Source organism: Cryptosporidium muris, genomic scaffold (assembly GCF_000006515.1).
Source record: "Cryptosporidium muris RN66 scf_1106632373475 genomic scaffold, whole genome shotgun sequence".
NCBI lineage: Eukaryota > Apicomplexa > Conoidasida > Eucoccidiorida > Cryptosporidiidae > Cryptosporidium > Cryptosporidium muris.
Window position 1 is genome coordinate 339,962 of NW_002196574.1, and position 20,933 is coordinate 360,894.

Here is a 20,933-nt window from a genome sequence, read left to right on the forward strand (position 1 = left end):
AAACAGTAAAAAAAAAAAAAATTGATAGAATTATTTCAAGTATTTCCTAGGTTAGAAATCACAATTTGAAAGTGTGATTAGGTTCAGTATTATCTTTATAAGCTCTTTAACTAACTTAGAACCTCAAATAGTAGTTATCTAAGTTACCCATATTATATTATTACTACGCGAGTTCCAAATATGTTAAAAGTAACTTCTTATTAAAAATTTACTTTGAGTTTTCTGTGATCATTTAGGTATCACAAAATTTGATTTTTTATTTTCAAAAGTATTCAAAATCATTTTTTACATCATATATAGTGTAGATAAAAAATTATATAGTGAGATAACATTTGAAAAAAATAATCCTAATTAGTTTTTATTGTCATATTAGACTATAATACAATATTAAATTAATAGTATATACTTTAGAACTTAGTCAGAATTTTTTAAGGTGATCTATTTCATTTAGTTCTCTTCAAGGATTATTTCCAGGCATAAAAGATAGCAATAATGAATGATTATTTGTAATCATTGGTGTATTTGAAGATGTAGGAAGAGTATGAGATGTTTGTGATTGCTGATATGTAAATGGATTAGGGGGATCACTACGTATTGGAAAGAAGTGATGATTTCTAAATGAAGACAATATCTTGTTATTAAATGTACTATTGACACTAGTACTAGATCCATTCCCATTAACTTTATGTGCATTATTACTATCTAAAGGTATACCATCATCCAAATCTTTCATTAAATTTAAGATTATTTGTTTTTCATTAATGTCTTTTGTTAGATCAAACGCTATATTAAGATGTCGCAGTGCTTTATCCTTCCTAGTAAGTTGAGCGTATATCTTACCAAGATATAGATGTATATTAGGCTCATTTGATGCTAGACGATGGGCTGCAGTTAGCATTGTTAGAGCTTCTTCATATCTTTCAAGCTCAAGTAATACAACTCCAGCATGATACTTCAACCATGGATTTCTAGGATCTCTCAATATTCCCTTTTGAAATGTATTATAAGCTGTGAGAAAATCATGTGTTATAAGATGACAGAGCCCTAAATAGTGAATTAAAGTAGAATTATTAGGGACTATTTGTAGAGCAATGTTAAAATGTGCTCTAGCTTGATAATATTCCTCACGTTTAAACCATACATAACCTATTCCCCAATGAGCCCTGTGACACCTTGGGTCCAATTTTAAGGCTCTCTGATACATTTGAATAGCTTCATCATATTTCTCTATTATCGAAAATTCATGCCCAATTAGTGTATATGCATATATATATCCTGGGTTATATTGTACAGCCTTTTTGAAACATTTAATTGAACTTTCATATTCTCTATGAAGTGAGAAGCAATTTCCAATAACAACCCAGAGTTGAGGAACATCCTTCTCAACTAACTGAAGAACTAAGTTTGCCAAATTTATTAATTCAACGCTCCTTTTCAATTGCCACAAGCAAGAACTATATAAATCTAAGCAATTTATCCATTGCTGGCGATTATTATGTGGGTTTATCTTAGAGCATAAATTATTGCACTCTTCCCATAAACTTGATTCAAATAAAGCCTTTACATGTAATTCTATCACCAGGCTAAGTCCACTAAGAGGTTTTGGGAAAGATTCAATAGCTTTAATTACGCCGTTACATTGATACCATTCCGATTGGTACAGTAATCTTGCTAAAGGTAGTAATATCTCAAATATTGAACCAGATCTTAGCTCACAACTAGAATCTCTATATTTATTTTCATTATTACACTTAATATTTACCATTGCTTTATTTACCCTATCTGAACCAATCATATTCCATTTTGCTGTTGATTCTGAATTTTTAAAGTTATTGTCAAAATATTTAGAATATGGCCATTTTAAAGAAGTTGTTATATGTCCACTTTGTACAGACTCTAACCATAAATAAAATGATTTATATCTATATTGTTGTCTAGGTGAACTAAAATCCTCTAAGTTGTAAAAAAAATCTGCAATATTCAAACATATACAGTCTTCACTTTCAGAAGTTCCTCTCAAAGTTACGATTAGATTCCCATCTTGAACTTTCTTAACAGTCCACTTGTTTGACTCTTCAGTATAGATAGATAGACAAGATGAGAGACTACCATTAACACTTATATTCTCTAGTTCACAGTACTTTTCACTCCAAGTATTCAAACTACAACAAATATCTGCCAATTCTTGGGGCATTTGGCATGACAAATAAACTAAACGTTCATGAGCTTTCCATAGTATTGGATTCCAATCAACAGCTATCACATAGCAGTATAAAGCAGCCAATTTTAAATCTAACAGTTCAAATAACTTTCCCATAATATAAAGCCCAGCCGACTCTCCGGGAATCTTTAAAGAGCCATTATGAATAGATTTAATTAGTAAAATTGGATTGCTGCATAGAGACAAAAACATATCTGATGCTGTTTTATTATTGGAATTTACTATAGGTGTTCCTTTCCATGACTTTGGGGATATTGAAGGAGATATTGTCGAATTATTTAATAGTTCAGACAATGTTCCGACAAAACAACTTGTAAATATATTTTCAGCCTCCTGTATCTTCCCAAGTTTAATGCAACATTGAGTTAAAAGATATCTACAAAGTAATTCAGACTCATCTAAGTTATTATTTCCTTTTTCTCCAGAAGGTTGAGTATTCTCTGTGTAATTTTTTTTATTCAGTCCTTCCTTTAAAAACTTATAGGCTTGGGTAAAATTGACCTCTCTGAGACAAGTTTGAGCCAATGATATACAAGTATCTCTATCATTATTTAAGCTATAGAGTATTTCACTCCAAAAGGAAATATGGTCTGAAAGTTGCCACCTTCCAAGATAATCCAAAATTCGCAATATTTCGTGTTCTGCCATATTGGCTAAGTGCTTTTGTTAGCACGAAAACAGACTCCCCTACAGATAAAATCCACAACCTATGGTTTGTCTTATATTAACTTTCCTTGAATTCTTTTTCCTAAGGGGGGAAGGAAGGGAAAGAAAAATTGACATAGAATAAGCAGCCCACAAACAGAAATATTTCACTATACCGGTGATAAAAGCGCTAAAAATCCCGCAGACTTTGCAATGGTACTAGTAATGGGCAAATCTAAACACTACTACTCCTCTTAAAGATCCAAAGATCTTTAAAAAAAGTAAAAATGAACGAAGATAACTCTATACCTGAGGTAAATATCTCAGAAAGGGATAAAGACATCTCTACCTATATCTCAACATATCATCGAAGATCTTCTGATGGAGTAAAAAATAAGTCTCCAGCTCCAATACAGATAACTATGGAACAGATTTTACACGAATCCTTGCTTCACTCACAAGAAATAGATGAAGGTAGGAATTTAGCAATAACTAAGTATGGTTCTGTGGAGCTACAGGATAGAGATGAAATAGATGACTACAGAATTAAAAGGAGGAAAGAATTTGAGGATGCTATACGTAGAAAAAAGTGGCAAATTGGTATATACTTGAATTATGCTAAGTGGGAAATAATACAAGAGGATTATAATAGAGCAAGGTCAATTTTTGAGAGAGCTTTACAGGTAGATTATGAGAATACAATTATATGGAGGCGTTATATACATATGGAGATTGTAGTTGGGAATATAAATGGAGCTAGAAATCTTTTTGAACGAGTAACTAAGCTTTTACCTCGTCAAGATGAATTCTGGTATAGATATTGCCAAATGGAGGAGATCCTATGTAACTATATTAATACTCGTTATATATATGGTAAATGGATTAAATGGAAACCTGATGACAAGGCTTACTTATCTTATATAAAGTTTGAGGAACGTTGCAAAGAGATAGATTTGGCTCGCAGAGTATTTATTGATTATATTTCTAGTAGACCAAGTGAGGCAGCTTTCATTTTATTTGGTAAATTTGAATTACTTCATGACAATTTGAAAGGTGTAAAGCAGGTATACCAGTTAGCTATAGAATACTTAGAAAATAATGAAGAATTTAGAGTAGATTTTGGTGCAAAACTGTTTTTGTTTTTTGCTAATATAGAATTAAATCAGAATTTGTTTGATAATGCAATAGATATACTTAATAAAGGTCTAGAATTAATTGCAACACCTTTAGAGAGAGTGGCTCTCAAGGAACAGTTGATGTCACTTCATAAAATACAAACTGAAGAGAGACTTGATGAAAGTAGTTTTTGGATTAATGAAAAGTCTGATATGTACATGGAGGCAATTAAAGAAAATCCTTTAGATTATGACACTTGGTTTGATTATGGAATATTTGCTATTCACTACTTGGATTCTAATTCTATACTGCAGTTATCTAAAGAACTTATAGAAAATCCCCCACCTGTGAATGACTCATTTATATGGGAAAAGTTTATGTATTCATGTTTATTATTTGCCAACTATTTAGAAAAATCTCATAATTTAGATGAAACCAAGGAAATTTTTGAGAAACTTGTAAAGTGGGTTGGAGGGACTGCCATAAGGAAGAAGATATCATATATTGATGAAGAACATATTAAGTCTAAGTCTTCTGAAGTAGTACTATCAGAAATTTATAGGTATTATGCAGAATTTTATATTCGTCAATTAGATTTACAAAAGGCTAGAACTACTTTAGGACAGGGACTTGGTAAAACATCATCTCCTGACTTATTTCGTTATTATATTGATATAGAATATAAGCTGGGGAGTCTAGATAGATGTAGGATCTTATATACCAAGTTTATTGAATCTAATCCTTTGTCTGCCAAAATATGGTCTGATTTCATGGAATTTGAATATAAGTTGGAGGAACTAGAAAGAGCTATGAAAATTGCAGAGTCAGGAATTGCAATGCCTGAATTAGATGCCCCCGAAATTCTTTGGAAGGCTTATATAAATATATTACTGGAAAAAAAGAATCTAGAAAAGGCTAAAAGCATATATGAGAGGCTACTAGAGAAAACACAGCATCCTCAAGTAGTGATAGATTATGCGTCTTTTCTAACTTGGAAATTTAATTCTGTAGATCTTGCTAGGAATTTCCTGCAGAACACCTTACAAATATACAAGCAACAGGAATTAGACCACGAGCGGTGTACTATTTTGAGATTTTGGTTACTATTAGAAGAGAAAATTCAGGTAACTGGTATGCATAACACAAAAGATAACATTTGGATATCAAAACTTAAATCTATGCAACCAAGAATAGAAACACAGCCAAGTGTGAAAAAAGGAAATAATTATATTGAAGGAAACATAATATATATATTTCCTGAAGATGAATTTACAGATTCTAAGGTACAACAATACTCAGAATCTATACAAAAACGAAGTGCTCCTTTCAAATTACTAGATGCAGCAAAGAGATGGAAGCAGAGCATTGGAAATAATTAAACATATTCAAATTACAAGAAGTAATAGTTGAAATTGAAATATAGATTATAGTGCTATTATAGAATCCCAGTGATTGTTTACACTTAGTCATTGTTTAAATATATGCACATAAAGATACTCATAAAATTCAAATTTATGTAGTCACAACCTTAAAATTTATTGAAAATACAAAAGAATAAGTCACTTTAAGGTATAGTATGTATTACAATATTGAATATTTAAATTGTAGTTTGTATTAATATTTTATTTTCAAAAGAAAGGGTACTTTGAGAACAATTTAGATATAGAAACTTCCAGAAAGTATAACCAAAAATATATACAACCTTATCTTTTAATAAAGTTATATCCATATAAGGAATGAAAAGTTTGAATCATATTTAATATCATAAGTACCGGTCTAAGATCCTCCAAGAGGTGTTTGAGGTCTATCAGGTGAGTTATTCTCATCCAAAGAAGAAAGGCTAGAGGTTGACCACCAGGTATTCATTCTTACAATCAAATAATGCAAAATTAACTTCAATAAATCCTTCATATCAAAAAGAAGTGTAGATGTTCGTCTATATTGATGTGAACTTGCACCCTCATTAAATGATGAGTTTAAATTATTATATCCGTTATAAGTAGATCCTTGGGTGGGTGTACTTCTGTCAGCATCAGTAAACCTGTTATGTATATCTGAAGATTTTAAATCTGTATTCAAAAGATTTCCAGGACATATTCTATGTGGGTTGGTAAGATTTTCATTTACAGAATCTCTAGAATTCCTCAGTGAGTTACTAATCAACTCATTATGTATAAATGATGATGATTTAAGAGGAGATATCACAGGTCCACTTTCTCCTGATAAGTTTACATCCATCTCTTCTCTACTTGGGGATATAAATTGTGGAGATAGATATTGCCTGGCTGTTTGGAACTGAGTCATACTATCATTCTCATTTTCAGAATAATTTTGATTAGGAGTATCATTTAATATGTTTGCATATAAGTTATCTGTAATTGAAGCTTGTTGTTCAAGAGACTTTAACTGCTGAAGTTTCTTTACAGCAGCAGGAGGTATACCAGGAGTTCTGCAAATTGGGCAAGTAACGTCGTTTTCAAGCCATCGTCTTAAACATTGATAATGGAATACATGTCCACAAATAAGCCTCTGAGATTCCGAATTTTCTAGGGTTTCACGGCAAATAACACAGATATAAGTTGAAGGACCACAAAAACTAAATTTAAATGTATTATTTTCATCTTTATTTGTTTTCAAAATATTCTTTTTAAAGGATTCCCCACCAGAATGAATAGATGATGTAACCATATCACAATCAATATGTCCCATTGTATTATTTCGCAGTATAGAATCAATTGTAATTCGATAATGAATCTTATTATATGCTAGTACTACATATTTAAAAGCTGTTCTAAGTTTAAACCATCCCAAACTAATCCAAATAATCATTTCCCAAAAGGATCTACTTGTTCCCCATGCAATTAGTACATGTAAATATGTAAAAAGTGTAAAGATATTCATAGAAATATCTACAAATTGTTGTATATAAAAACTCCAGTCCTCAACATTTCCTTTAATATTAGATAATATACTTCTAATGCAAGGAAGGCGAATTAAGGTTTTTATCCAAAGCATAAACAAACTAATTGGTTCATAGGCTATATGTAACTTTAGTGAGTAACCCACATCAAAAAAAAGACCATAGCCAATAACACTCAAACAAATATACATTAGAAATAACAAAAACAGGTATAAAGTTGCTTCGGAAGATGCTGAAGAATTATGTTGTCTTCTATTATCCATTATATTAAAAGGTGTCAAGTATCTACCAGAGATTGTCCGAGAAACTACCCATAAAGGTAAATATTTATGGAAACTTTCTCTTATATATTGTCTAACTCTCAAAATTAATATTTCTATATATCTGCAAGCTTTATTATACATATTCATTTTATTAACAAAAGATATATTATCTCTAATTGGAGTAAGTGAGGCTGGTTGTGAAGTAAACTGCACAGTTTGTACTTCAGGTGATGTATTTGATGAACTTCTAATAAAAAGTCCATTCATTCCCCCAAATAACACAGAATTCTCAACTCTATCTTCAATATTAGCCAGACAAACTCTAATACACGCAAATGGGGTCAACCACAAAACCCAACATGCTATATCTATTACATTAAAACCAGAAACAATTAATGTGTAAGGTAACGAACTTAATACAAAATCTGCAATGATTATGCGTGAATGCCGAATTTCATAAGATTTCAATTCTCCTAAAAACACCTTGGTACAGATCTTATGAAAATTTATACAAAATCCAATAATTATATATATAATAAAAGGAAGGGCTAGATGAGCCACATCCCATAAATCACTATTTCCACTTATAGACCTAAATACAAAGAAATTTAAAAAATTATGCAATTATCTGATTGTATAGAAGTCATTAAGATTAGCTTATAGATCCAGATTTATAGGAGTCAATGTCAAGTATACCAAACTAAAAGAAGTAAAGAAACCTCTAACTTACCAGAAATTACATGCTAATGTACTACTGACTAGTCCACATATTGGAAGCAGTTTTGACATTAATAAATGAAATTTTCTGCAATCTCCCTTAAACAAAAAAAAAAAAGAGCTTCTACAGAATATAAAGAAAAAAGCTAAGGTTTTTGGTATTTAACGCGCCTTGATAACCCTAGACCCCAATATATGGTCCCAACTTTTGTGCAGAAAGTACAAATTTAGAATTTTAACAAAAATGAACAGAACTTTGTACTAATTAGTGAATAAAATTAAGGATGAAAAAAAAGCTAATAATTGATGATTTTAATAAAGATATATTTGACTTTAAAAGTCCCCACTTTGATGCTAAAAAAGCTTTAGAATATCCTGAGTTGGTGAAATTACCCAACCCAAATATTGAATCACTAGATAACTTGGGGAAAGCTTCTTTACTATTTCCATTCGGTATACAACCTCTTAAAAACTTAGATAAAGTACTTAACACTATAAATAATCGTGAGGAATCTATGCAAACCCTTAAGAATAACGAATATAAAATCAGAATGAAACGGAAATTCCAAAAAAGTAAAGAATGTTATTACAAGATATTGGAGAAAATAAAAAGTGAATTTATGACTTGTCCACCATCTGATAAGAGTAAATTTGATATTGGATCATTGGTAGAAGTGACAGATGTCTTATCTGGCTACAGTGTAAGTTTAGCATGTAACTTTAACTATCGATAAATATAATTAGCTTGAACTTATTAGCAGTTTATAGGTAAAATAAGTTTTGAAGACAAAACTCATTATATGGTTGATAATATAAAAAACTTTAACGATTCAGAATTATTGGATACTTCGACCTGGAGAATAATATCGTAAGTTTTTAAGAATACCGCAGTACAAAACATATATTTTTATTGGTTAACAGGAAAGAACATCATAATATTCGAATAATAAAATAAGAATTAAACTTAAAATTAAATTTTTTTGTTTCAATATAATTTTATAACCTCTGTAGCATGCTCTTGACTTTAATATTAACAACTACTAAGTTCCTGAGTGAGTTATATTTAGTCCAGAGAGTTTGTGCAAGATTTTCTTCTGCATATTTAAAGTTTAATATTTCTATATGTATGGGGCTCACTAAATAGTTTAAAAGCTTTAGAAGTTCGGAATTTTGAATATTTTCATTATTACATAATGTTAAGTGATTTAAATTTATGAACAGATCTTTGAAACAAATATGATTAGCCATTATAAAATCATTTGTTAAACCTTGTACGTTATTAATTGTTAATGACTTGAGTTGTTTACTCATATTTTTAGAGATAGCTAGAAATTCCTCATTTGAAAGGCCTAAAGAAATACTTGCTCTCAAAGTAATTTGTTCAAGTTGAGGAAATACCTTTGAGTTTAAAGCTTCAATATATTTTGTATGACTTTCTCTAGATGTAAGTAACGAGAGATCTAAAGTTAGATTTCTTAAATATTTGCAATATATGCCTATTTTCTGAATTAAATCATCACAAAGTTGGTGTCCATTTAAACTAATAGTAAGGGTTTTGAGATTGTGACAATTAGCAATACAAAGCAAGACATCTCTAGTAACAAGATTAGCTAGACCATCCAATTCTAAAGTCTCCAAACTCTTTTCATTTCGCTTTAAGATACAACATAATGATAAAGGTATACTTCCTCCTCCAATCATGCTACTACTTATATTTAAGGAAATGATTAAATCACTTATTTTAGATTCCAAATCCCCCATATTGATATCTTCAGACTCCTCATTATTCATATTAACTCTCTGTTTTTTTGTACAAGCTTCTTCAGAATATTCATCTATTAAAGAAAATGTTGGAATACTATCTAGAATTGATGAACAAGACTCTTTAATTGTAGAATTTTCAATATATTGGTCTAAATTGACGCTTTGACTTAAAGAGAGACTTGTTAGTGAGGAAGTATTTGAATTACTAAATCTAAGAGCTAAATAATATAGTGATTTGACTGATAACATTGGACACCAAGATAAATCCAAATATTTAATTTTTAAAAGTCGGTTCATTAATAGAAAACATGAGTAGTCTGTAATACCTGCACAACTTCTTAAAATTAAGTTTTCAATATTAGGTGAAGATATTGATAATATTTTAATTATACTATCATTAATATTTAAACTGTAACGTAGATCTAAATGTAAGAGATTTGGTAGAATTGAGAATAATGCTGATAGTATTTCACAAGAGAATTTACATCTCCCCAAAATTAATTTTTCCAAAAGTAAATTACCCATTAAATTTATTTTTATATCCTCATCTTTGATACTATCACAAGATGAAATATTTAATTCCTTTAAAAATATAGCAGATTCTAGAAGATTAGTAAATGTTGAACCTTTTAAATTACGACAATTAGATACATTCAATCTCTCAATCTTAGGAGCAAGTTTAATAATATAACCTAAATCTGTTATTTGTGGACAATTGCTTACATCTAATACTGTCAAGTTACTTACACTATGCCCAAAGGTAGGTGAAAATATATATGGAGAAAAAGCAGAATCAGTAACCAATTTACAGCCTGATATATAAAGTTCTCTCAATTTCTCACAATTATTAATTGTTGAACGTATTAGTCTATTGTTAACCTGTAGGCAATTACTGAGATCCAAGATCCTTATATTTGGACTATGGAACAAGACATAGTTCAAGGCACTGGTTTTTACACCACTACATCCACAAAGCTTAATAGTTTCACGATTTGGGCCACTTAATCCAAATAGAAAAGATTCTGTGATGGCTACTCCTTGGTTTCTTAGACATTGATATATCTCATTAATAGCCTTATCAGAATAACTCCTCAAAATAGGTTTGAATAACCTTCCGTTAGATAATCTCACTGTCTGAGGCTCCAAAAAGCTATTTGGATAAGTTGTATTATTAATATTAGCTACAGATTCTAACATCATATATTTTGTTAATACCTTATTTCCTTTGAGGATTCTCCCAAATATGTGGCGCTATAAATATTAGTGTTTAGCGCCTAAAATATAGTATCGTGATACCATCAAAAGGTCTGTTTCCAACTTTTCAATATTTTTACAAATAAGATTAAGCTTAAAATACGAAATTTATTGTCTTAGTGTTGATATTATTCATTTAACACTTATTATAAGAGTAGATTTTGATGTGATCTCCTGAGATATAAGAGCGTCACTTTCTATGCTCAAAATCTGATTAATCCCAGGTATTTGAATTAACGGATTCTGGAATATTAAATTGAGAAAATGATTAAGAAATGGACTATTATACTGAAGTACAATTTGAGGAACAGTTTGATTCTCAAATATCTGATACTGTAGGCCAACAAGATTCATTTTCCAAGATAGCTGAGAACTTGAATAATCTGAACAATGATAAACTTATAGAACCAATTAAGAAACGAAGAAATCTAGAAGATATATATACAAACCAAATATCCAGACTATGTACAGTATTTGAAAGAAATTTTAAGGTTCTAAGCTTTGAAGATATAACTAAAATTCAAAAATCTCTTATTGAAGAGGCAATGGAAATTTTGGGAACTTCTGAATGTGCATCATTCTTTCTCCTATTTTGTACTAGATGGGAATTGGATAGTTTAACACAGGAGTGGTTTTTGGATCAAGATAAAGTATTAGAAAAATTTGATATATCAAAAGTCGACGCTTTTGATAATGGTCCATTTAGTGATATAACTATTTCAGATGAGTCTGTTACTAGTAGAGAGTTCTATTGTAATATAATAGCAGATACTGTAAAATATAATGAGACATTTTCCTTAAAATGTGGACATAGATACTCTAAAATTTGCTGGAAATCATATTTAGAAATATCTCTGAAAGAAGGAATATCCTGTATTTTTAATTTGAGGTGTATAGGCTGTAATTTCCTTATTCCAAGAGAAGTTTGGAAAATGTTTTTAAGTGAAAGTGATATGATTACATTTGATAAATTTTGTATACGTAGCTTTGTGGATTATAAGAGAGCACCAATTAAATGGTGTCCTGGAATCGACTGCAACTTTGCATTGGAATTAATATCAAGTGCATTTGGATCATGTGATGTTAAATGTAACTGTGGTGTTGAATTTTGTATTTATTGTAGTAATGAACCACATTGGCCAATTCCCTGTAAAATTATTGCAAAGTGGAATGAGAAGAACAAAGGAGAAGCTGACAATATATCTTGGATTTTAGACAATACTAAATTATGCCCTAAATGCAAGCAATATATTGAAAAAAATCAAGGTTGTGTTCATATGAAGTGTCGTTGTAAATTTGAATTTTGTTGGCTATGTTTAGGTGATTGGAGTAAGCATAGCAATGTAGATGTTTATAAATGCAATATCTTTGAATTAAGAACAATAAAAAAAGGAGAAAAAGATAATTTACATGATAATTCTATAGAACGTTATGTACACTACTTTGAAAGATATAGAGTTCACTTACAGGGTCAGAAAGCAGCTGAACTTTTTTTAGATAGTGAAATACCAATATATACTGAGAAACTTAATATCAACTTTTCTGATCCTCTATCTGGGGAGTTTCTCAAGAATGCAGTACTTCAAACTATTCAGGGTAGAAGGTTAATTAAATGGACCTATGCTTATGGGTACTTTGCATTGTGGAAAGATGAGAAGACTAAGAGTTTGTTTGAGTATCATCAAGGACAATTGGAGAAGACTCTTAATATTCTACAAGATATGGTTAGTACATTTGGTACTTATTATACGGGAATGAATGAAGATATTCCTAAGAAAACTGAGAACTCTGATTTTCTTCAAAGCTTTTTAGACTACAAAACAAGACTTGTAGATTTAACAAGGGTTGTTAGATCTTTCTTTAATACAGTGTCCCATGCACTTGAATATGATTTCGTATACAATATACAAGAATAACTACATAGCAACTTTATTTTATAATTAGTAAATTTAGTGCTTATATACTTATAATACTCTAAATCTAACAATAATCCTATTATCTTAAGCTTAGAGTAGATTCCGCGTAATATGTAGTATTAACCATGTTTTGGCGCCAATCTTTTGAAACGTTTCCTTCATAATTTTGGAAGATAAAGGTTCAGGGATGCAAGACGATTCTACACAAGTGGACCCTTATGACATTCTTGCAGTTAATGTCTATTCAAGCCAACAGGAGATACGTAGCTCATATCGCAAACTTTGCAAATTATTGCATCCAGATAAGATACACAACTCCAAATTAAGTGATATTGAGAATTCTCAACAACAATTTATAAGGATTAATAGAGCTTATTCAATATTATCTAATCCTGTACTTAGAAAATTCTATGATCGATATGGATTTCAATATTTATCTGTAGCCGAAGACGCTATTAACTCAGCAACATTTAAAGATAATATACAAAACAATGAAAGTAACTCAATGGTTTTATATGAGAATCAGCTTAAGAAATTGGAAAATAAGGTTAAACGTAATATAAGGACTAATAAGAACATATCTGTAAATATTAATTCACCTCAGGGAATAGTAATAATTACCTACCTGACATGGCCATTTCTATATCATTACCAAAAACCTGTATATGCAAGAAACAAAAGTCTACTCATTAACTTACTACCAATTACAAGCCAGACAATTTCACAGATATCCCTTAGATTTCCTATAAGTAACTTTTTTAAGAAGAGCAAGGAATCTACGACTTCACTAGATATTGTTTTATTAAACAACTTTGTTCATCCCAATAATTTTAGAAAAAGAGCTTCTATTAATAGCTCAATTCACTACATTCTTAATAAATATTTTGGAAAAGGCATTTCATGTTCATTACATATGGATACACCTTATCTTGGTATTTCCCCAGTTAAAGGTGAGTGTATTGTCAAATATCCAATGACTGCAATTGAGTTTGCCGGAATAAATCAAATAGATATCATTAGCAATTCTCAAATGCAATTTAAGGTTAGTTTAGAGTGTGGAATATCAAGTTGCAAGGGTTATAATTTAACAAATATACTGGAATCTTTTTCTGATTCTGATTATGTGATTGAGAAGAGAGGCTGTATGGTTACAAATAAAGTTGTTAATAATAATGAGTATATGTTCCCTAAATCTAACATTCCTTTACTTGATATATCAATGGAAAATCCAATGATACAAATGACTGGAACTCAGTTGAAATGGAAATCCTGTTTATCTTCATATGCATCAACTATTGAGACTAGTATAGGACTTGGGAATTATGGTGGTGCTGAAGCTAAAATTCAAACAGATTTATTGAACATCGAAAGTAGGTTCCTAACTTGTTCCCAACGGATTTCTACACTTTTCTTCTACTTAGCTGATAGATTTAGATCAAAAATTTCTACATTACAATCAGAAATTACTTATAGATTTTTTGGAAATAGTCCTGAATTTTTAATACAAACGAAGTGCACAATTTTAACTGAGAATCTAAACAATTGGTCAATTAATCCTAGTATCTCTTCATTAAATGGGTTGAATCTAGAATTAGGATATGAATGGGGATTTATGGATCAAATCGACTTGGAAGACGATGATGAAGATGATATCAGTAGCAATTCATCAAAAAATCAATTTATTAAGGAATCTCGTATTTTTTATGGAATATTAATACAGAATTATTCATATCATTTAATGATCAAGTATACTAGGCACGGGCTTAATTGGCAATTTCCCTTCTTGCTATATAGCTGGAAACCTAGCAATACTACTAGCCAAATATATCCCATCACATACCAAATTCCTCCTCTGTATAATCAATATGTAGATCTAAAAACAAAGAATTCAACTTTTCTTTTAGAGTTTATAATTAGGAATTTTTATATTTTAAGTTTCCTCACTTCAGCAACGCTACTCCCTGTACTAGCTTTGAAGTTGATTTCTTCAGAATCAAAAGGATTTCTACTAAAATCTATTGGCAGAACTTTAGATTTCATTAATTCAATATTCTATGTTAATAGTGTAAGCTATAGTAGTAAGAAAATTTTTAGAGAACAAAGGACTACTCCCAATTTTTGTGAGACTGAGAATGGAATTCCAGTTAAACTAGTATCATTGGATTATATGTACAAACCTCTTGCGGATGAAAATAGGGCCAAAGAAGTAAGTTGTAGTGGATTAGTAATTCAAGAAGCATTATATGGACCTATTGAAGGGTTTATTGAACTATTAAGAGATGACGGTAATTCTTTGGAGTTACTTAAAAATTATGTTGAAAGCATCAAATATAAAGTTCAGCCTATTGGACCACATCTATCTCAAATAGAGGAAATTGTGATCTTAGATGTAACCGATTTTCTAATGGCTAGAGTAAAACATTCTGCTATTGAGTTATCATCTGTGACTAAAAAGGGACTTCTTTCATATGATTCTATTCTGTATTATAGAAATTTGACGACTCAGGACTTTCTCTTAAAATCTCGTTTCACACTATTTATCAAATATATCTATGGAAACAAAGTAATATCACGTTTTTACGATGACTTAAGTCCTATAATTATACCTTAAGTAGATAAAGTACTTAACTCTTTATTTTATAAATTTTTTTTTCTTTTTAATAAAAAACATCTCCACGAGTGATACATGGACGTCCTCATCACCGGTATTGCTTAATACACCAAAATATAAGATAAAAAAAAAAAAAAGCAAAAATTTACGATCTAGATATATACAAATTGATGTACACAATTTTTATTTTTGAAGGATAGATAAAGTTTTGAGTGATCTGTGAAGATAATTTAGCAAATGTTAAGAGACAAGCTTCGTCATCTCAGTGCCCCTGTAATACCACGACAATTGTCTACTGAAATAATAAGAAGAAACAGAACAACAGCTAGAAATCTCACATCTAATCTAGTTTTGAACCAATTTAATTGTCAAGCTCTTGTTCATTACCCTATTTTACTGGAGAATTCAAGATATAAAAGATTTTTATCTAATAGCTATATTGGCAATATTAAGAATAATGACGAACATAGAGATATTATAAACCAAAATCTAATAAATGAAAAGGAAGATTCTATTGAGACTAATTCTATTAAGGATTTAACTGAAGTAGAACTTACTCGAGATAATATAGAGAATAAATATGAAAATCATGGGGAATCAGAAGATGGAGATGACAAAGACAAAGATATATATGAGTTTGTTTTAATGGACAATGGAAAATCTATTGAAGATCAGATATTTGGGATAATTAAAGCATACTGTTCAGAGAATACACAACTTGATTACAAAACGAATTTGATGGATATAGATACTATTGAAGAAGGACGTAAGTGGGACTCTTTGGATAGCGTGGAACTTATTTTAAGTATTGAAGAACATTTCGGAATTCAAATCCCTGATGACATAGCTGACAATATAAAGTGTGTAAGAGATATTATTGAAGCTGTATTAAATGCTCTAAAAGAAGTTAAGTGAAAGTGTTACATTGAGAACAATGCAAACACAGAAAATAGTATATTGTTACTATTTGAGCACTTAAATTACGAATGATAAGCCATCTTATATTGTCAACCCTTTACTTTCATAACCAATGCATAGTTTTGACTATTAACTAACATTGTGAATAATACAATATAATTACTTTCTTAGATAATAATTAAGTATTCATTAAATTACCTCTAAAACATAAACTAGATAACGATTAAAATAACACTTTTTATTAAATACTTTGCAAAAAAAAATTACTTGAGATATTGCACTAGATCAAGGCTTAGCTATATGATGAAGATATTTTGTTGAATTTTAAGAGCAAAGAACTTGTATTTTAAATTAATATTGGAAATATAAATATACAAGGTTGTATTGGATATTTTGAGGATTGTAGCGTTTATTTCAAATATCTCACTTAGATTAAAATTTAACCTACATTTTAAGTAGTTTTGATACTTCTTGATAGATTTTATTTTCACCGAAATTTTAATTACTGAACTTCTATCCCACTAACCTTATGGTTCTCCTGAAATATATTAGTGGTATTAAAGAAAATAGTACAAAAGAGATATTATTAGTTTCTGCTTATTATAATTGATAATATTTAATAGGTTAAAAGTATATTGATACTTTATCCACTTTAGGGTATAGGACTAAGTTCATATGACAGATTATTTAGCTATATGGATGTTTAGTTTATAGTAAAAATGTAAAGAGATATTACCTTAGTACCTCTAATTTCTAAATTCCCCAGTATATATTCTAACTAGGACTTCAGCTATAATTATTTTATAATTATTAATTACTGATTTAAGCAGTTTGCAGCTGTAACCTAGGATATATAGACATTGCCATTAACTCCTGTAAAAGCAATTTACAAGCGTAAGGAAGACAAACTTGACTAATTTGAGATTTGTTACTGCATACTTTGCACTCATAATGCTGTTTTCCTAGGTCAGCAGTACAAATAAGGCCACAAAGTTCACATACATGAACCCTGTATGCATCACACTGATCAAAAAGTCGCTCTTTAAGCATCTTTGCAGCTCCATGTGAGATCATGCAGTCACGCTCCATCTCACCAAAACGAAGGCCTCCTTCTCTAGATCTACCTTCTCTAGGTTGTCTTGTCAACATCGTAATAGCCCCCTTTGCCCTAGCATGAATCTTATCATCAACCATGTGTTTTAAGCGTTGATAATAGGTTGGGCCTATAAAAATTCGAGATTCTAATTGTCTTCCAGTATGCCCATTATACATAACTTCATTTCCATTTCTTTGAAAACCAGCAGCATGTAACCTATTTGATATTTCTTCAACAGTGACTTTTGTGAAAGGTGTAGCATCACCTTCCATGCCTTCAATAGCACAAGTCTTGCCGAGTATACATTCAATAAGATGCCCAATAGTCATTCTTGAAGGAATAGCATGAGGATTCATAATGATATCTGGTACTATTCCATCTTGAGTAAATGGCATATCTTCCATTCTATATGTAATCCCAATTGTACCTTTCTGACCATGTCTTGAAGCGAATTTATCACCAATATGAGGTACCCGAATTGTTCTAACTTTAACTTTTGTAAATTTGACTCCTTTGCTATTGGTACTTAAAAGAACCTCATCTACAACCCCATGTTCTGAGCTTCTCAATCCAATAGAGCAATCGCGTTTTGTAAGGCGTTCAATTCGGTTATCTCGTTCTTCTGGTGGAATAGGTCCAAACTTTCCTATAATAATGTCATCACCTAAAACTCGATTCCCAGGTTCAATAAGTCCATCACGATCAAGGTTTCCATAATTCCCAAAACGAAGTCCGCTCACTTCATCTGGATTAGGCAGCTCAAATGCCTCAATCAGATTACTCCCTATTTGTTTCTCCTCTGAGACATAAGTCCTAAAAAAAACTGAGCGGAATAGTCCTCTATCAATAGATGATTGATTCATAATCAAACTATCTTCTTGATTGTAACCTGAATAACACATAATACCTACTATACAGTTAATACCTGCAGGAAGCTCTCTGAATCTCATATATGTCATGGCTCTAGTTGTAACTAAAGGTTTTTGAGGATAGTATAAAACATAACCTAATGTATCCATCCTCACATTGTAGTTGCTAGTATATACCCCCATTGCTTGTTTACCCATAGCACTTTGATAAACATTCCTAGGGCTCTGATTATGATCTGGAAATGGAATGATACTTGCACAAATTCCCAAAATTAAGGATGGATGAATTTCACAATGTGTGTATGTACTACAGTAGCCACGAGCATCGCGTAGATCATTCATAAACATGGCAATCATTGCAGTTTCCTCCTCTTCGCAATCAATATACTCTATTATCCCCGATTTGATTAGATCATCCCAAGTAAAATCAGAATCTCTTGAAATTCCACCTTCAGGTAAGTCAACTTCAGATAAAATTTTCATATCTTCATTAGAGTTATTTTCTGGCATCTTAATTCCCAAAAGTGTTGCTATATGAGACTTACGAATTTTTAGTTCTCCATCCTCACCTACAATGTATAGAGGTCTCATAGATCTTCCTGCATCTGTAAATAGCTTTACCTCACGATTTACAACATCTAAAACAATAGAAGTCTCATAAGGAATTTCTCCACTCCTTCTAATCATGCGTAAGTTGGTTATAGAGTCCTCAGAATCGTCAAAACAGCCAACCCAATTACCATTCAAGAAGACTTTTATTTTGTCCTTAATATCCTCGGGTGGAACTTCATCTATTGAGTCCATTCCCCATTCATCTAAGAAAGTTCTAATTGCAAATGGACGATAACCAACAGAGATTTCACACATTAAAGCCAAGTTCTTTACTAAACCTACAGCATGACCTTCTGGAGTCTCAGCTGGACAAATCATTCCCCAATGGGTATTATGAAGCTGCCTAGGCTTAGCTAATGTTCCTTCACGGCCCAAAGGTGTATTCAATCGCCTCAGATAAGATAAAGCTGATGCAAAAGTAAGGCGACTCAGTACCTGAGCAACACCAGTTCGAACTATTTTACCATCACGATCTTTACCCCAATTACCCGTAGCAAATTGATATTGTAAAGTTTGTGTAATATAAGAAGCTGATCTAATTACCCCAGCTACATCAAATTCTTTACCATTGTCAATATTTCGTTGTAAGAGGCGTCTCATATCCTTCATCATCTTCCTAAAAGACTGACCAAATGAAGCTGCTACAAGGGGTCCTGCTAAATCCAGCCTTTTTTTACCAAAATGATCTCTGTCATCTTCAGGAACTCTTCCCAATGCTCCCATACATAATCTATGGACCATATAACCTATAAAGTAAGCTTTACGAAATTCACATCCTATAGTTACACCAACATGAGGTAACACCTCCCTCTCTAACAATTCTCGTGCATATTGAATCCTCTTCTCACGAATTGCACCAACAGTAGGTCCACGCTTCCCAATAAAATCTAAACATACTTCCTGGCTTGAAAATTCAAATGTTTCTTCCAAAGATGGACGTAAAATAGCTAACATCTGCGAGTCACTAAAATCGTAAACACACCTTAGCAAAATATCCTTATCAGATAAAACCCCCAATGCTCTAAAGAGGATTGCAATAGGAATATCTGTGCGTATATAAGGTAAAGTTGCTACTACCTGACCTTGAGATCCCCCTCTAAGCTTTACTGAAAAACCTGATGTTGCTTGCATTCCTTCCCTATTACTTCTGACCTCTGCAATCCAAGTATATTTAGAGGGCTGTTTCTTTTGAAATAAGTACACAAAATTATTTGCCATTCTTTCTTGCCCAATCAGTACTTTTTCCATTCCATTTATTATAAAGTAACCTCCCTGATCATATATACACTCCCCTGCACTCTGAAGCTCACGTTCACTAATATTATGCGTCCAGCAATATTCTGAACGCAACATTATTGGAATCTTAGCAAGTGGAAGACGCGAATATGTTGTTTCATGAAGTAATGTCTGTGTACCATCTTCATGCATACGATATATCTTCTGCTCTGCATCAACAAACACTGGACTTGCATATGTTAAGCTTCTTAGCCTAGCTTCACTTGGCCATAAACCTCTCGCTACTCCTTCACGTTCTTCCACAGAAGGTCTACTCAAAGATAACTGACCAAACTTTAATACATACTGAATACTTGTATCTATCTGCTCATCTGGACGGTATTGAGGCTGTGGAATAATTACAATTGGAGGATGTTCATCTACAATTTCCTGCAATTTATACATTATAAAATCGTTAAAGCTCTCTAGTTGCTGACTTACTAAACCCCTATCTCGGAAATATGTACCTATTAAGGCCCATGAGTCCTCTTGCTGCACTTCATCATCTTTCAAAGAAGTCAACATTCCAGATCTGCTAAATATCCAAATATAGTTCAAATACTTGTAAAATCTGTCTCTAATATCAGGGGTAACCAAACAAATCAAAATGTAATTAACCCTAGTTAATTAGGTGTAAATATATGAAATATTCTATTATCGTCTCTTGCTTAGTGTTTTGAATTTCTCACGAAAGCCCTAACTTTACTTCGGTATATGGCGCCAAATATTGGCGCCA

At 31.3% G+C, this 20,933-nt stretch overlaps 9 protein-coding genes across 9 annotated transcripts, besides 5 other annotated features; 5 read left to right on the forward strand and 4 right to left on the reverse strand.

Annotated features, from left to right (window-relative positions):
* Nucleotides 1–457: 457 nt before the first annotated feature.
* CMU_013700 (TPR repeat-containing protein) lies at nt 458–2,869 on the reverse strand (the record flags this gene model as incomplete). The annotated part of the gene is made up of 1 exon (XM_002141008.1): nt 458–2,869. The coding sequence occupies one exon, from the start codon at nt 2,867–2,869 to the stop codon at nt 458–460; it is 2,412 nt and encodes an 803-aa protein (XP_002141044.1).
* Nucleotides 2,870–3,153: 284 nt separating this feature from the next.
* CMU_013710 (uncharacterized protein) lies at nt 3,154–5,361 on the forward strand (the record flags this gene model as incomplete). Its single annotated transcript, XM_002141009.1, has 1 exon — nt 3,154–5,361. One exon carries the CDS (start codon nt 3,154–3,156, stop codon nt 5,359–5,361), a length of 2,208 nt encoding a protein of 735 aa, XP_002141045.1.
* A 397-nt stretch (nt 5,362–5,758) lies between these two features.
* On the reverse strand, nt 5,759–7,954 carry CMU_013720 (zinc finger, C3HC4 type domain-containing protein; the record flags this gene model as incomplete). The annotated part of the gene is made up of 2 exons (XM_002141010.1): nt 5,759–7,757; nt 7,896–7,954. 2 exons carry the CDS (start codon nt 7,952–7,954, stop codon nt 5,759–5,761), a joined length of 2,058 nt encoding a protein of 685 aa, XP_002141046.1.
* Nucleotides 7,685–7,706: a sequence feature (AT_rich).
* Nucleotides 7,955–8,166: 212 nt separating the features above from the next.
* Nucleotides 8,167–8,837, forward strand: CMU_013730 (uncharacterized protein; the record flags this gene model as incomplete). Its single annotated transcript, XM_002141011.1, has 3 exons — nt 8,167–8,596; nt 8,651–8,750; nt 8,804–8,837. The coding sequence occupies 3 exons, from the start codon at nt 8,167–8,169 to the stop codon at nt 8,835–8,837; spliced, it is 564 nt and encodes a 187-aa protein (XP_002141047.1).
* Nucleotides 8,825–8,884: a sequence feature (AT_rich).
* Nucleotides 8,879–10,846, reverse strand: CMU_013740 (uncharacterized protein; the record flags this gene model as incomplete). Its single annotated transcript, XM_002141012.1, has 1 exon — nt 8,879–10,846. One exon carries the CDS (start codon nt 10,844–10,846, stop codon nt 8,879–8,881), a length of 1,968 nt encoding a protein of 655 aa, XP_002141048.1.
* Nucleotides 10,021–10,055: a sequence feature (AT_rich).
* Nucleotides 10,847–11,175: 329 nt separating the features above from the next.
* On the forward strand, nt 11,176–12,816 carry CMU_013750 (IBR domain-containing protein; the record flags this gene model as incomplete). Its single annotated transcript, XM_002141013.1, has 1 exon — nt 11,176–12,816. One exon carries the CDS (start codon nt 11,176–11,178, stop codon nt 12,814–12,816), a length of 1,641 nt encoding a protein of 546 aa, XP_002141049.1.
* Nucleotides 12,817–13,003: 187 nt separating this feature from the next.
* On the forward strand, nt 13,004–15,427 carry CMU_013760 (DnaJ domain-containing protein; the record flags this gene model as incomplete). Its single annotated transcript, XM_002141014.1, has 1 exon — nt 13,004–15,427. One exon carries the CDS (start codon nt 13,004–13,006, stop codon nt 15,425–15,427), a length of 2,424 nt encoding a protein of 807 aa, XP_002141050.1.
* A 20-nt stretch (nt 15,428–15,447) lies between these two features.
* Nucleotides 15,448–15,484: a sequence feature (AT_rich).
* A 180-nt stretch (nt 15,485–15,664) lies between these two features.
* On the forward strand, nt 15,665–16,342 carry CMU_013770 (uncharacterized protein; the record flags this gene model as incomplete). Its single annotated transcript, XM_002141015.1, has 1 exon — nt 15,665–16,342. The coding sequence occupies one exon, from the start codon at nt 15,665–15,667 to the stop codon at nt 16,340–16,342; it is 678 nt and encodes a 225-aa protein (XP_002141051.1).
* A 794-nt stretch (nt 16,343–17,136) lies between these two features.
* Nucleotides 17,137–17,162: a sequence feature (AT_rich).
* Nucleotides 17,163–17,167: 5 nt separating this feature from the next.
* On the reverse strand, nt 17,168–20,722 carry CMU_013780 (RNA polymerase beta subunit, putative; the record flags this gene model as incomplete). The annotated part of the gene is made up of 1 exon (XM_002141016.1): nt 17,168–20,722. The coding sequence occupies one exon, from the start codon at nt 20,720–20,722 to the stop codon at nt 17,168–17,170; it is 3,555 nt and encodes a 1,184-aa protein (XP_002141052.1).
* Between the last annotated feature and the right edge of the window lie 211 nt (nt 20,723–20,933).